Raw genomic sequence first — 14,415 nt, forward strand, 5'->3', positions numbered from 1 at the left:
ACAATCACATTTTAACCTCAGGTCAAAAGCGACATGTGGTTTGGGTTAACCAGTATGACCTCTGAGCATCCCCATCACATTCATCATTAGTCTGAGACAAAGAAATGGTCATAGAGAGAAGTCACGTTTGGCATGTAATGGAAAGTCAGGGCAGTAAATTGTGCACACATCTTGTTTAGGTTTTCCACCGATATTTTGTCTAATGCTAATTATCTTCAGATTCACAGAAGGGCTTGGGCGACTTCGAAGTAAGTCTTTGTAGTCTGCTTTGAATTGAAATAAATGAGTTTCAATCACTGTAGATTTAGTGTATTATCTTTAGTGCAGTTCTCCTCCTTATCTGATTCTATCTGTATCCTTGCATCATGGAATTTTTTTAAAGAAACCATCGCTATGTATTATAGAATTATAAACTTAAAGCAGAAAAACAGACAGCTATCTATTTAATATCAAGATAAACTGAAGGCAGATTTTCCATGTAGTCCCTGAAGCTGCCAACAAGCAGACACTTAACTTAGCAAATACTGTACATAAATAGTATTTACTCCATAAGCAGCAAAGGTTTTATATCATGTGTCAGTAAAAGGATTCATTTTAAGTCTGAATTTAAGACTTTAAACTCCCGAGTTTCAGGTCTCTTGAGTTATATTCGTACCATCTCTAGTGGCCCTTAAATCAAACTTATTATAGCCATAAAATATATTGTTGTGCTCTGTGAGTTCTATGGAGTTCATTGGCTCAGCCATAGACGTACCTATTTAGCTTGCTAATGAAGAACCAGAAATAATGATGATACATATACAAATTGTTGTTTTGTATGTGCTTTTAAGTTCTGCTTGTGGTAGGAGGACAGTCTATGAAACTGTAGTACTGTAGGTGGAAAGAATTCAGACCCTGGAGATAATCTTAACAAAGTTCAGAGATCAAAAGGATCTAAGTGTGGATCCAATTGTAGAAGTCATGCAGCATGTGGGAAATGCTGTAAATGTAAGTGGGATGCTGGAGAACTTAACCAGTATTGAATGTGTACTTGTGTCCACTATAGAAGAATAGAGACAGAAGTGGCCAAATTATTTATTATGTAAAAGTCTATTTACTTGATTAATAAACACTTAGGTGAAAGTTTAGCTTGGAATTTGTTGCTCAAGTTAAAATGGAAAGGTATAAATTCATAAAAGTAAAGTCATGTCAAGTGGCTTTGTTATTGATTCAACCATGTACAACTGGTAAACAAAACAGTAATGATAAATGAGACCACTCAGAACTACATGAGTCTACAGAGAACTACACAGGCCAACAGTGATTGTGAGCAAATCTCTGTAAACAGCACAAGACTGCACAATAAACGTCTAATAATAGAAACCTATCTACCTCAAAGCACACTCAAGCATGATAACAACTCTGCTAAATGTTAAACGCTTTCATTCCTACTACACACATGATAATTACTGTTCAAAGTATATAGAACAACAGATTACATTGTGATACCTTAAGGCTCATTTGTGCCGACAAATGACAAATCTGTTTTTGTAAATCAGATTTATTAGCAATTTTTTTAGGGTCAATTGATTGATGCTGTTTGATTCTTAAAAAAAAAGGCAGTTTAAACTGAAATATATGATTATAGAGAAATGTAAAAAATTAGTGAAAGCACTGATCTGACTGTATACTTAGTAAAGGAACGAATTCTCCTGGTCTCCATTTCTGTCTAGGTCTTTGGTACAATACTTTTATTGAGGAGAAGCGGTTTAACCCTCGTGCAGTGATGGATGATCTAGACCGGCAGCAGCCACAAAATCTTTCTATGCTTCCTGGAGAGGAGAACTGTGAAAACATCTACTTCCACGTAATGGTACGTTCCTGCCTTAGACACACCCTGTATACTATTAGAGCACGGTGAACTAGATAGATTATGCCAATAACCCTAGATTCTCCTGCTAAACCATGCAGTATATTTCTGTCCACTTTACAGTCCAGACTTTGTAGCACAGAAGAGCTGTGAGTCTTCTGGCTATAAAAAGACCTAATAAAAATAAAACGTCATAAACATTCATTTTCCATCCTTTAAACAAAACACTGATGTGTTGCATTGTGTATTTGAGTCAAGTTATTTCTTATTATTCAAGGAAACAACAGACTATGCCAGACCCATCATATTTACAGTGGAAACAGGTCTACAGGATCCGGACGCTGGTCCCACGCTAGATGATACCTGGCCAACTACCGTCAGAACCCAGGTTAGTCCCTGCGCTCTCTTACGCTTGCAAACTGCATGAAATGTTATGATGTCTGAATTTACTGACAGGTCTTATTCTACTGTAATGATGGTTTATGTTAAATAAGCCACTGCATTTGCATTTTTACTGCAGCTTCCATTTTGGAATGGCTGTGATGAGGATGATCACTGTGTTCCAGACCTGGTGATACAATCACAGACGGACCTGATCAGCCGCAAGTACGGTCACATCACACACCCCTACACACACAACCACAGATGTACACAGAATAGCAATTCCAAAAAAAACTCCATCTTTGCTCTATATTAGGCAGTTCTGTGGACAGGTGTTTCGAGTGAGCAGTGCATTGTGTCTTAGCCAAACTGAACCTGAAGATAGCGAACGTGTGATAGAAGCATCCAGGAAGAAAATGGTTGTGGATGTTCGTTTGGAGAACCGAGGAGAAAATGCTTATGGAGCCCAACTTAACATCTCATACTCCAGAAACCTACAGTTCTCCACTCTTATAGTGAAGGTATGACACTGTAAAGGGATAAAGCTATGAAACACAGCCCATTGTTTTGAGAGAGTTAGGACTGAAAAAAGTTAAAAATAAGTGAAAGGATAGCAAAAGTAAAGGCACCAATTTTAAGTTTATTCATTCATTCATTCATTCATTCATTCATTTTCGGAAACCCCCGAGGCACGGGGAGAACATGCAAACTCCACACACACAAGGCGGAGGCGAGAATCGAACCCCCAACCCTGGAGGTGTGAGGCGAACGTGCTAACCACTAAGCCACCGTGCACCCCCAATTTGAAGTTATTTTGAATAATAAAGAATTTTGAAGTCCCCAAAATTATTTCTGATCATGTTCCTTTCATTCCTAAATAAAGGTTCCTGCAAACATATATACTTTTTAGATTTTTTTTAGGTTATTAATTAGGTTATTAATTATAATTAGGTTATTGACAACTTAATGAGACAGAAGCAGACAGAACAGTTTCTTTTGCTCAACTGTGCAATATTTAGGTCATAGGAGAGTTTTAGTAGAAAAGCATTACAGGCTTAATCAATTTTACAAAGTAATATTTATATATATATAATTATTATAAATTAATTAATAATTAATATAAATGTATATTAATTAAAAAAATATATATTATTTTATTTTTAGTTATTTACCCAGAAATAAGAAAGATGAAATGCACTTAACTGTAGATACAAGAACTTTTTAAAGTGGTGTTACAATTCTTCTTACAGGATAATTCAGACACACAGATTGACTGTCGCAGTGGAGACAAGTTTAGAAATGAGAAGTACTGTGATGTCGGTGCTCCTTTCATGAGAGCTAAAACACAGGTAAGTGTTTACTTTAAAAATGTTATGGCCTATAGATTTAACCTCCTGAAATATCTACCAAATCTTTATTTACTCTAAAACGAACTCAATGTTCCAGATCCTGAGATCTGAGCTAGAGCTTTGGAGTCTTTTTTTTTTTGGTGCTGGAATAAATTCATTAAGACAGTAGTGTTGAACTCCCAACAGAAGGAGTCTTTAGTATCAGTGATTTGTTTCAGTCTGTAATATTTCCACTATGGCAGGAAAAAGAGGCTTATAATCAATATCAACTCATTGTGTTTTATTCTTTATAATTTCCCAGCAGATTTGATTCTGCAATATTTTGAACAAAGCTGAACATTTGATCAGGAAATTCACAGGACATGCATTAGTTAGTGGTTGATGTTTGACTTGTGAGATTTATGAGTTCTGATTTTTTTTGCATATGTACTGCATATGTGAACTGTCTCTTGGTTGCTGTGTGGCAACAAATGTCTCTTCTAACGTTCCTGTGGTTATTTTCTTAGCCTGCTAATACTTCAGAAAAAGACTTACTTTGGCTTTGCTCTAAATCAAGATTTGTTAACATAAAAACAAGCCCACTGGTGCAAGGGTACAGAAGTGCTATTAAGCAACTTAGGATTAGCATGCTAACTCTGTGTGTGTGTGTGTGTGTGTGTGTGTCTGTGTGTGTGTGTGTGTGTGTGTGTGTGTGTGTGTGTGTGTGTGTGTGTGTGTGTGTGTAAGTTTGGGCTGAAGTGTGGGCCAAATAAAAAAATTAAGTGTTCCCTAAGACCAAAGATTCCCACAACGTGACTGCATTTGTCAGTAAGTCAGTAAGTCGGGACAATGTGAATAAACTTTTTGCTTTATTGCTATTGTATAATGACAAACTTGCTAACCACACATAATATATTGAAAGTCTTTTGTAATCATAAATAAATGAACTTGGTTCTCATTTTGTACTTTCTCTTATCTTACTACTGGCTCTTTTATGTAAAGCTAGTAATGGTTCAGTTCGGCGTGGAGGTGCTGAGACGTAAATCTGCAGCCAGTTAATGTGACGTCTATACACCACTAATGGAGATATATTTTATTGCTGTGTGAGCTAAAGCCAAAAGGTGAAACTGAGGAGATTCACTCTGGTTTAGTGACCTCACACAAGACAGGCCTGTATACACTCACTTTACACCAGGACATCAAACATCTCTGCCAAAACCTTTGCTCTGTTCCTGACATCACACTTAGACGAATGAGGATGGTCTGTTGATGGAGTGAGTCTCTCTCACCCTGTCCACCTTCTTTCCCTCTCTTTACAGCAGAAATACTGCACAGAACAGAGGTCTGACCTGAAAACTCACCACAACTCCTTGGCAACAAGGCAGCTAGAGCATACTGTACTGATGAGTTAATGCAAAATTTGCACAGATCACTATTCAGACCTTAAAATTATTTCTAAACAGAGATGTTGAATAGTTAAAAAATCCGTTATACAGACATTTCTGACTACTTAATTTAACCACAGATTTTCACCTTAAAATAAAGTCGGAAGACATCCAAGACAGTTCCCCAACTCCATCACAGGACATAATGTATTCACACACATGCTCACACACTCATTTACAACTAGGGCCAATTTAAAGCAATCAATTAGCAACTATTATCCTAGTAGAAAGCTTAATACAAATTGCTGTTATATGTAAGTAGTCAATTAATCCCAGATTTCAAAACAGCTAATTGATTAACTCTACTACCATTATTCATTGGATTTATACCTTAATAAATGATTAAGAAATGATGCCTTGCTTTTTGTTCTACATCACATTGCAAGTGTGAAAGCATATTTTCCACCACCTGACTTTTTTCAGGCATAAAGACAAGTTTTTTGTTCTAAAGCGGGTGGTCTAGAGTCGGCTGAAAAAACTCATCCCCTAAGAACTATACTCAAAAAAAACCTGGCAACCTCGATCGAGACAAAGAGTTTCCATGCCTTTCCTGGACAGCACCAGGAGGTAGAAAGAAGCCTCGTAGCCGCACCACTTCTGCCACTTTTTCCAGGCACGATCCTTTTTCCACATAGTGGTGACAGAATAGTTACCCAGAATCCTCTTCTTTCATTGAGGCATGCTAAAGAAATCTTTCAGAATGTCCTTCTCGCTATCCCTACGACGCTCTAAGAGGAAAAACTACAGTATAAGGAAAAGAGTCTCCTATATTCTCTGCAGACACAGATGCCTGTGGGTTTTTCAGAGATGTCTAGTGGTTAGAGCTGAGTGCTGCTATTATCAGGTGGGTCTGTGTGTAGTCTGTGTCAAGACTATAAGTGCTGAGGGATGTGATTAGCGGATATGGGATTTAGGGCCTCTTTAGGTGGTTTGCTGTGCCCATAAGCGGTGTTCAGACTGGGATAGGATGCAATAAACACTAGCAGTTTTACTGCAGGAGTCTCACATTGACAAGGTTATGGACATCATGGTGCATTGGTTGTTGTGGTATTCCAGACCATATTACAAATTCTCCTCTGGGTGTATTAGCCTTAAAAGACAACAATTTAGCATTAGTATTAATTTTTCCTCAGTGTCTTGTGTTGGTGTATAGGAAAAGAAAGAAATGGGCAGTACATTTTTTACTCATTAAATTGCTTACGGGTTCTTTGTTAACAGACTGAATGCATCTGATTAAAAAAAATGCAATTGGTTTTGATGATGATAATAAGTGAAACAGGATGTGACACACTTAGTGCCAAGTTCAGCTAAGTGGACTTTTACCTACATATATGCTCTTAATTATTACCCAATAGAAAACAATTCATTAGCTCTTTTGCCTTGCTGTTTTCTTAATGTCACACATTTGCAAATTCTAAATTAGCTAGCTAGTTAGCCTCAGGACTAGGCTATGAAGGATTTCAGTATGGTCTTATGACTGAATTACAACTGACAGCCTATTGGGAATATTGTGGACTTCTAAGGTCATGTTTAAGTAGATTACATAGTATCAGGTCCTTCTAATACCTTTTATCATCTCTTTTCCAAATCAAGCTTAACTCAAGTGTTTTTATTTATTTATTTATTTATTTTGAGAGATTAGTCAACAAGTTGTTTGGCTTCTTTTTCTGAAGGGATACTTATTTAATGCAGCCATCAAATTGAGCGTTACATGTTGACCATTTTATATTTTAAGCAGTGCTTTATTTTTGCTGTGTAAATGACAATAGCTGAATGTAGAATTGTAGAATGTAGAATTACAACAGAACTTGAAACTTGTGAAACCCTTCTGTGCATCCTAGCTTTTGTTTAATAGACAATTTTCACAGTTTATGTAAAACAAGTGCAGTAGAATTCATGCAAATGTTCATTCTATCTGCACACACACACTATATATATATATATATATATATATATATATATATATATATATATATATATATATATATATATATATCATCTGGCTAGCAAGCAGAGACGATCAGAGACAAAGATTCAGTGGTGCTTGCTTTGAAAATGAAATCTTATATTGTGTAGCAAATAACAAGCTAGGCTAATGTTGTAGTATTTTCACTCCATCCTTTCCTACTCTACACAAGAACCTTTCCCAGTGTACAGTTTCTGATTACTCCATTCTTTTGTGTGTGTGTGTGTGTGTGTGTGTGTGTGTGTGTGTGTGTGTGTGTGTGTGTGGGCGTGTGTGTGTCTGTGTTGGTTGTCAGTGAAGCGTCTGTGAGGCTGTGCTTTGGCGCCCGTAGACGCTTTACTTTGAGGCCACAGACTTACAGCAGATTATTGAAGACTTCTACTAAACCCTGTGTGAAAGCTTGCACTGTTGCTGTTGGAAGCTTTTCTATACAATGGGGAATATTTCCCCCCGACCTTAGGAGACATAAAAACTCACTCATGTGTAATCACTGTGAGCTCGCTGAGGGTGACTGGGCAGACTTTTTGCAGCAGTGATAAAATCATATTTATGACCAGATCTAGACAGATCAGATTTAACCTACCTGCTTATGTGATTTAAATGGCAATCTGTTCTTTCTTTCTCTTTCTCTTTTCTTCTCCAGGTCACTTTCCGTTTGGAGTTTGAATTTATTAGCTCAGTGTTGCTGGACCATGTTCGGGTCCTTCTGGCAGCTGGAAGGTAAAAAACTTCTTAAAAATGTTTAAAACTCAGCAGTGCCCTTTTGTCCTGTCTAGTGTGGTACTACTTTAAAAAAAAAAATTGATAAAATGATATGCAGTTATTGTTAAAAGTAAATATTTAATCATGACCACCATTGAATAAATATACTATCTATTACATAGTTTATGTGACAAAGTGTTGCCTGTAGAAAATTCTATTGTTTCCAGACATTTCATATTCCTCCTTTGTTTATTATGGCTTTCTCTATTATCTCCTCCATGCCTGCTTTTTGGTAAAATATTATTTGGAAAGGACAAGGATATCCATTTTTGAAAATTACAGAGTCTTAAGGAAATAGGTGGTTTGGCACTGCCAAATTTTGAATTATGTTATTGGCTCTTTCAGAATGCTAGCTAGAAGGGGCTAGGGTTATTCTGACTTACTGACCCCACGGAAGCTGAATTAGTTTAAATGCTACAGCTTCAGAATATCGTCTTACTGCCCAGAAAACCAAAACCTCCTTCCATTTTATTAAATCTGACATCATTATGAATCGTACTTTCCCAAGAACCCCAAAACATGTCCAAGATCTTTGCAATCACTTCCTCTAAGATGAGACCTTTTATAAAAGCTATTTATAGCCTTTTCCAAATTATATTTGCGTGGTCTGATGCAATCACAGATTACAGCAAAAAACAAAGCATAGCCTGCAAACGCTCATGGATTACAGGTGTATAGTTACTGAACACATGACTTTCCATTGTACCTCCTTAGAATAAAATAAGGACATTCAGATAGTTACAGATTTTTAGTTTTTTGAAAGGGATCTACGCGGGACTCCTCAGAGAAACATTACGATTGTTTGGTATAACGATTGTTTGGTTGGTTGTGTCTTATGCATGTTTTTTTACACTTTTATGAACATGTGATCTCTTAACAATATCCATGATTCAATATTTAATATGAAAGAAAACCCATATGATAATCAACAGAACAGGATTCTGTATAAAAAGCTTGAATCATAAGCTAACCAAAGAATCACTAAATAAGCCTTTCTTTCTAAGAGTATATCTAGATATTATATTTGATATAAAATCATTGCAAAGCATCATGCTCTTTAGAATTTTACTAATGCTGACTGTGTGTGAGAGAGAGAGAGAGAAAGAGAGAGAGAGAAAAAGAGAGAGAGAGAGGAATGGCTTCTTCCCCATCATTGTAAAGACCTTAAAAACTTCAAGAATTTCCACATGTGACTAAGTGTCACTTGACTGTTCCCAGTGACTGTTTTACTAAAACATTTCAGTCTGGCATCATTCCGAGTCTGTAGTAATGGCTGTAGATGTGAACTATCATATCCAAAACTGATGAGAGAACATTGGAGAAATGTGAAACTAATGAATATTAATGGAGAAGAGAAGAGTAACCACATATTCCTCATCCTTGTCTCTGTACAGTGATGGAGAAGAAGTGGCTTTACAAGACAACATAAATGACATCTTCTACACGCTGAGATATGAGGCCGACCTGCTCTTCACAAGGTCAGTCAGAGTATGTGTAAGTGTATGTGATTGTCTGCAAATCTAAATCAGAGCTCAACGGTCTACCAGATGTTCTGTACAAGCAATGAAATTGTCTCTATTTGTCTTTGTAGAGATTCCAGTCCATCGCACTGGGAGCTCAAAGCCAACCTCGCCATGGAGAAGGCAGAAAACCTCCGTCCACCATTCAACTTTACTTTCCAAGTGAGACCAACTTCCCCTTTCTTTCTCAGTTGACAAAGAGACATTATGTAAAAAATAGAAGAAGAAAAAATATATTAACTTAAAAGGTTATGGCATGTGTTCTGTGTTGTTCAGATCCAGAACCTGGGCTACTTCCCAGTGAGAAATCTGCAACTTAATATTATGATCCCAGAAATGACAAAAAATGGGAATCGCTTCCTACAGATCCAAGACTTTCACACTGACCAGGTGAGAAATATATACCAAGCTGAAGAATTATCAGATCATTACTCTTAGGAAATGCAGAAAGAACCAAAAAGGAATTTAAATGTGAACAGGAAAAGTGAAAACTCACCACTGGTGTTTTCTGAATGTATGTTTTTTTTCTATCAAATGCATCCGAGATCAAAGTAATGGGTAACAGGGGTGGATAAAACAGAAGTGCAGGGGATTAGGACAAGAATCCAGCCTTTTAACTTTTATGATTCACTGCTAGATGGTCAATTTGTTTTGCACTGTTGTTGCTAGATCATGATTTAAAACCCTGATGGTGCTACAGCCATCTGAAGCCAAAACACAAGAGAGCAACGTTTGCTGTTCTCTGTGAAGGGGAGTGATGGAATAGTCAATCATGTATCAAGAACAGGCTAGAAAACATTTTCCTCCTAGTGTAAGAGACATGGCATGAGACATAGAATGACCTGCAGTTAATAAAGATAAAATGTTGGTTCCACATGTCTCAGCACTCTCAAGTTGTACATGATAGATTAGAGCTAATAGGTGGGAATTAACAGGTGACCAAATTAAGAAGTCAAAGACACCAAACAACATAAATTGCAACACAAACCTGTCATAAAACTCTACTCTAAGGTTAAACACGTCAACATAAAGACACTAGCCAGACTTTAACAATATATTTTATGTGTGATGCAAAGTCAGAACATGCAGAAAATCTCATACAGTAAATGACTAACTCTTCTTGATCATTATCCTATACTTGTTAATTTCACTTAGTATAGTATATTAATGCATTTAACTAGCTTACTAGTATTATTACATTAGCTACAAATTATTTAGTCTAGTCAGTTTTTTGAGCAGGGGGGCACGGTGGCTTAGTGGTTAGCACGTTCGCCTCACACCTCCAGGGTTGGGGGTTCGATTGTTCTCCCCGTGCCTCGAGGGTTTCCTCCGGGTACTCCGGTTTCCTCCCCCGGTCCAAAGACATGCATGGTAGGTTGATTGGCGTCTCTGGAAAATTGTCCATAGTGTGTGATTGCGTGAGTGAATGAGAGTGTGTGTGTGAACTGCGATGGGTTGGCACTCCATCCAGGGTGTATCCTGCCTTGATGCCCAATAACGCCTGAGATAGGCACAGGCTCCCCGTGACCCGAGGTAGTTCGGATAAGCGGTAGAAAATGAGTGAGTGAGTGAGTGAGTGAGTGAGTGAGTGAGTGAGTGAGTGAGTGAGAGAGAGTTTTTGAGCAGCAAAAAACATGCGACTGGCCAAGAGCATTTACTTGCCCTGTTGGCTAGCTAATAAATGTCTGCGATTTGTCTAGTACTACATCATACTATAGACTGCCACTATCTAACCTTATGCTACTACTGATTTCATTTACTACTTTTTTACTAAAATGATTAAAACTAAAATAACATTTGCTTTTGTGATAAAGTGATGAGTTGTGTTCTGTCTTTAGGTAGATGGGACTCACTGCATTCCGCCTCAACACATAGCACATAGTCGAGCATCACCAGAGGACCTGAGTCGTGTCTATCACCTGGTAATGCTTTTTTTTATGTCATCTTTGGCTGTATTTTTGTGACTAATATCACACAGTGCTTCTAAAACCACACTGTACTTTTTCATACTGTTGCCTTTGGTGCTTTTGCTTAATTCTAAAATCCTATCCTGTGATGTAAGGGCTATTTAATCACCATTTGTGGCGAGCAGATTGAACGTTGGTCATCTAGCATGCCAAATTGCTTGCTTTATGTAAGACAGAAAGTCTCTACTGCGGCGGTTTATCCTTTAAAATGTGGTCACCCTATTTTCATCAGTGCAACTGCAAATAATCTTTAACCATTATTATTAACTGGATTCATTAAGTTAACAATGTCTTAATATCACTGGAAAGGGTTTTGTAATGAAGTGTGGCTCTTCATGACAGAGACATGATCTTGCCACAAGCAGCTGAAGTTGATTTGCAAGTAAAACTGTTAGTGAAGTTTGTGTGTGTGTGTGTGTGTGTGTGTAGAATTATACCAACTCCCTGGCTGTGCCGATTCAGTGCAATGTGAATTTAAGCTCCTATAAAGAGGTCAGCATGAGAATCAGTGGATCTCTGCGTGTTGACTCTCTCCATGAAGTAAGTGGAACCTATCATTCAGCCACTCGGTCAGATCTGTAAGCACTTTGTATGAAGAAATAGCACTTTATAGTAGCACAGTTTTTTTTCTCTGAAATTAAAGACACGCCACTCATGTAGAACTTTCTATTAGGAAGACTCCATATCTTTGCTTTCATTTTGTTATCATTTCTTTCTTCCTGATACTCTTCCATGTATATTACATCAGTCACTGCCCTCTCTTGCATTCTGTGTATCTGTGTGTGGGCCATAGAAATGACTGTGTGTTTATCCTGTCATGTCCAGCTGAAGTTTAAAACGCTGGAGCTGGTGACGACAGCCTCGGTGGAGCTGAGCCAGGCCAGTCCCATGTTTCTTCAAGAAGAGAGGCCCGTCAGACATGTGAGTCAGATCCTCACGTCCATGTGGACAGGAAACTGCACATTACCCCACACACACCCGGGCCATGAGAATGCATAAACACACCATTGACTGCCACACTGAGAAAATCAGGAAAAGGACTTATTAAGGAATTTATTAAAGATTGCGATGTAAGATTAGCTGGTTTTTGCAAAACACTGCTGTTTCATTATCATGTTGTTCAGTCTAAAATCTAAAATCTAAGCCTTTCTAAAGGTTCAGTGACATAAAATTCCTTGCTTACAAAAGTCCAAATATGCAGTAAATCACTTGGTTAATCATGTAATCATTAACGATTAGCTTAAAGATATGTATTAGACAAAGTCAGATGCAGTGTTGATTAACTTTTCCATTTTTGACTAGTGCCGCAGTTTCCGAATAGATGACAGTACATTGTACATTTACAGCATTTAGCAGACACTTTTTTTTTTCTACATTTTTTTTATTTCAGTTTATACACCTGAGCAATTGAGGGTTAAGGGCCTTGCTCAGGGACCCTGCAGTGGCAACTTGGTAGACCTGGGATTCAAACCAATGACCTTCTGATCAATAGTCGAACACCTTAAACACTGAGCTACTACATCCCTAGTAGACAATCATGTTAGACTGACATGCAGTTCAGTGTTTTAAATGAGAGCAATGGCGACAAATCCAAAACATCAGGCAGCATCAATGTCAAAAACAGGCATAGGCCAGGCGATCATCAATCAGAGTGTACTAGGCAAAGGCAAAACAAATAAGTAAATAAGGAAGGCAGATGATCACAAAAACAGAATAATCAACACAATAGAAAAGGCTTGGAAAAGTCAGATGTGTGGGATATACAGAACACTGTGTGTGTATGTTATTGTCAACATGTGATTGTGATCAGTAGTCCAGTTATGGAGAACAGGTTAGTGGTAGAGGATTCTGGGGAGTGCAGGATTGGTGGCCATGTTTGTAGGCTATGGTGTGGTCTGGAAAATGGAGTTTGTGTATTGCGTGGACCTGACAATGCACACCATTTTAAATGAGACGTGTGATAATAAATGCATACTGATCTGTCCATTCATCTTTAAATATTCCATTTTCATCCACTTCCTGATCTAAAGTTTCTTGCACTGTAGCTGCTCTCTGAAGCTATGACTATTTACATATCTACAAAATAGAGGACCTGCTACAGAAGAAAATTTGATTCATGTTTTTAGAAAATTAAATTGATTGATCTGCTCCAGCAGCATTATACAAGTGCTTGCTGGATCTGCAGTCCATCGGCTGATGACTGCTGATCTACGCACTAAACACTGGATGACTGAATAAAACTAAATGTTATCTCAGTCAGCAAAACCTTTGCAGTTGTTCTCTACACTCATCACCCACAAGTATTCGAAAATATTTTTAAAACTAAGTAGAACCTCATGTTAAATATGAAAGTAAAGACCTGAGTGACTGTGCGCAGATCCTTTAACTTGGTGTAGTGACACTAATCAGTTTGGGGAGCAAGAATCCTTTTAACATCTCAGATAGTGGAAGTTTGTAGTGAACTCCAGTAACCTGGAGCCAAAGGACCGAAAGGACCAGCAGACCTTTTTGCAGTTCTTATCCCTCACAATGGACTCTTCTGCCATCTATAGACAGTTTGGTGAATGCAGCACATATAAAAATCAGCAAGTTAGGTTTTTATTATTATTATTATTATTATTATTATTATTATTATTATTATTATTATTATTATTATTATTATTATTAAAGACTAAATTATTGACATCTCTTACCCTTGTAAATCTCTTTGATTATTTAATCCTGAATAATATTATTGTTACTACCATAAATCTTATAGGAAATTATATCCCAATTTTATGGCTTAAATAAAATTTCAAGTTTATATGGCAAGTAGTATAAAGGCTATGAAGTAAGGTTGATCGAAATATATGAGTTTATATATGAGTTTAAAAATTTGTTGTGGCACAATGTGATTTCCCTCATATTGGTGAGTTGAATTAGGTGTATCCAAGAAGATAAATGCCCAAAATATGCAGTCCTCCTGTGCCTGAAGTGAGGAATGCTGATTTATTAAACCTTATTTTTAATGTAAAGTTTATAAATATATACAACTCAATAATGTAAAGTTGCATTTTTCCTTAGATAATTCTGGAAGTGAGGAAGGAGGAAGATTATCGTGTTCCCATCTGGATTATTATTGGGAGTACGCTAGGAGGATTGTTGCTACTCTCTCTCCTCATTTTAGCTCTATGGAAGGTAATAACTTCTGTATGTAT

General features: G+C 37.3%; 1 protein-coding gene across 1 annotated transcript in view; it reads left to right on the forward strand.

The window, feature by feature from the left end:
- Nucleotides 1-14,415, forward strand: part of itga11a (integrin, alpha 11a) — a 48,975-nt gene that overhangs the window by 32,943 nt on the left and 1,617 nt on the right. Inside the window, exons 17-29 of the mRNA XM_060859581.1 lie at nucleotides 1,713-1,852; nucleotides 2,127-2,237; nucleotides 2,370-2,455; nucleotides 2,547-2,751; nucleotides 3,481-3,579; nucleotides 7,613-7,689; nucleotides 9,126-9,209; nucleotides 9,323-9,413; nucleotides 9,528-9,641; nucleotides 11,090-11,173; nucleotides 11,648-11,758; nucleotides 12,044-12,139; nucleotides 14,282-14,395. Coding sequence (XP_060715564.1) covers nucleotides 1,713-1,852; nucleotides 2,127-2,237; nucleotides 2,370-2,455; nucleotides 2,547-2,751; nucleotides 3,481-3,579; nucleotides 7,613-7,689; nucleotides 9,126-9,209; nucleotides 9,323-9,413; nucleotides 9,528-9,641; nucleotides 11,090-11,173; nucleotides 11,648-11,758; nucleotides 12,044-12,139; nucleotides 14,282-14,395 — 1,412 coding nt within the window. The remainder of the gene's footprint in view (nucleotides 1-1,712; nucleotides 1,853-2,126; nucleotides 2,238-2,369; nucleotides 2,456-2,546; nucleotides 2,752-3,480; nucleotides 3,580-7,612; nucleotides 7,690-9,125; nucleotides 9,210-9,322; nucleotides 9,414-9,527; nucleotides 9,642-11,089; nucleotides 11,174-11,647; nucleotides 11,759-12,043; nucleotides 12,140-14,281; nucleotides 14,396-14,415) is intronic.

The sequence above is a fragment of the Tachysurus vachellii genome, chromosome 23 (genome assembly GCF_030014155.1).
Source record: "Tachysurus vachellii isolate PV-2020 chromosome 23, HZAU_Pvac_v1, whole genome shotgun sequence".
Classification (NCBI taxonomy): Eukaryota; Metazoa; Chordata; class Actinopteri; order Siluriformes; family Bagridae; genus Tachysurus; species Tachysurus vachellii.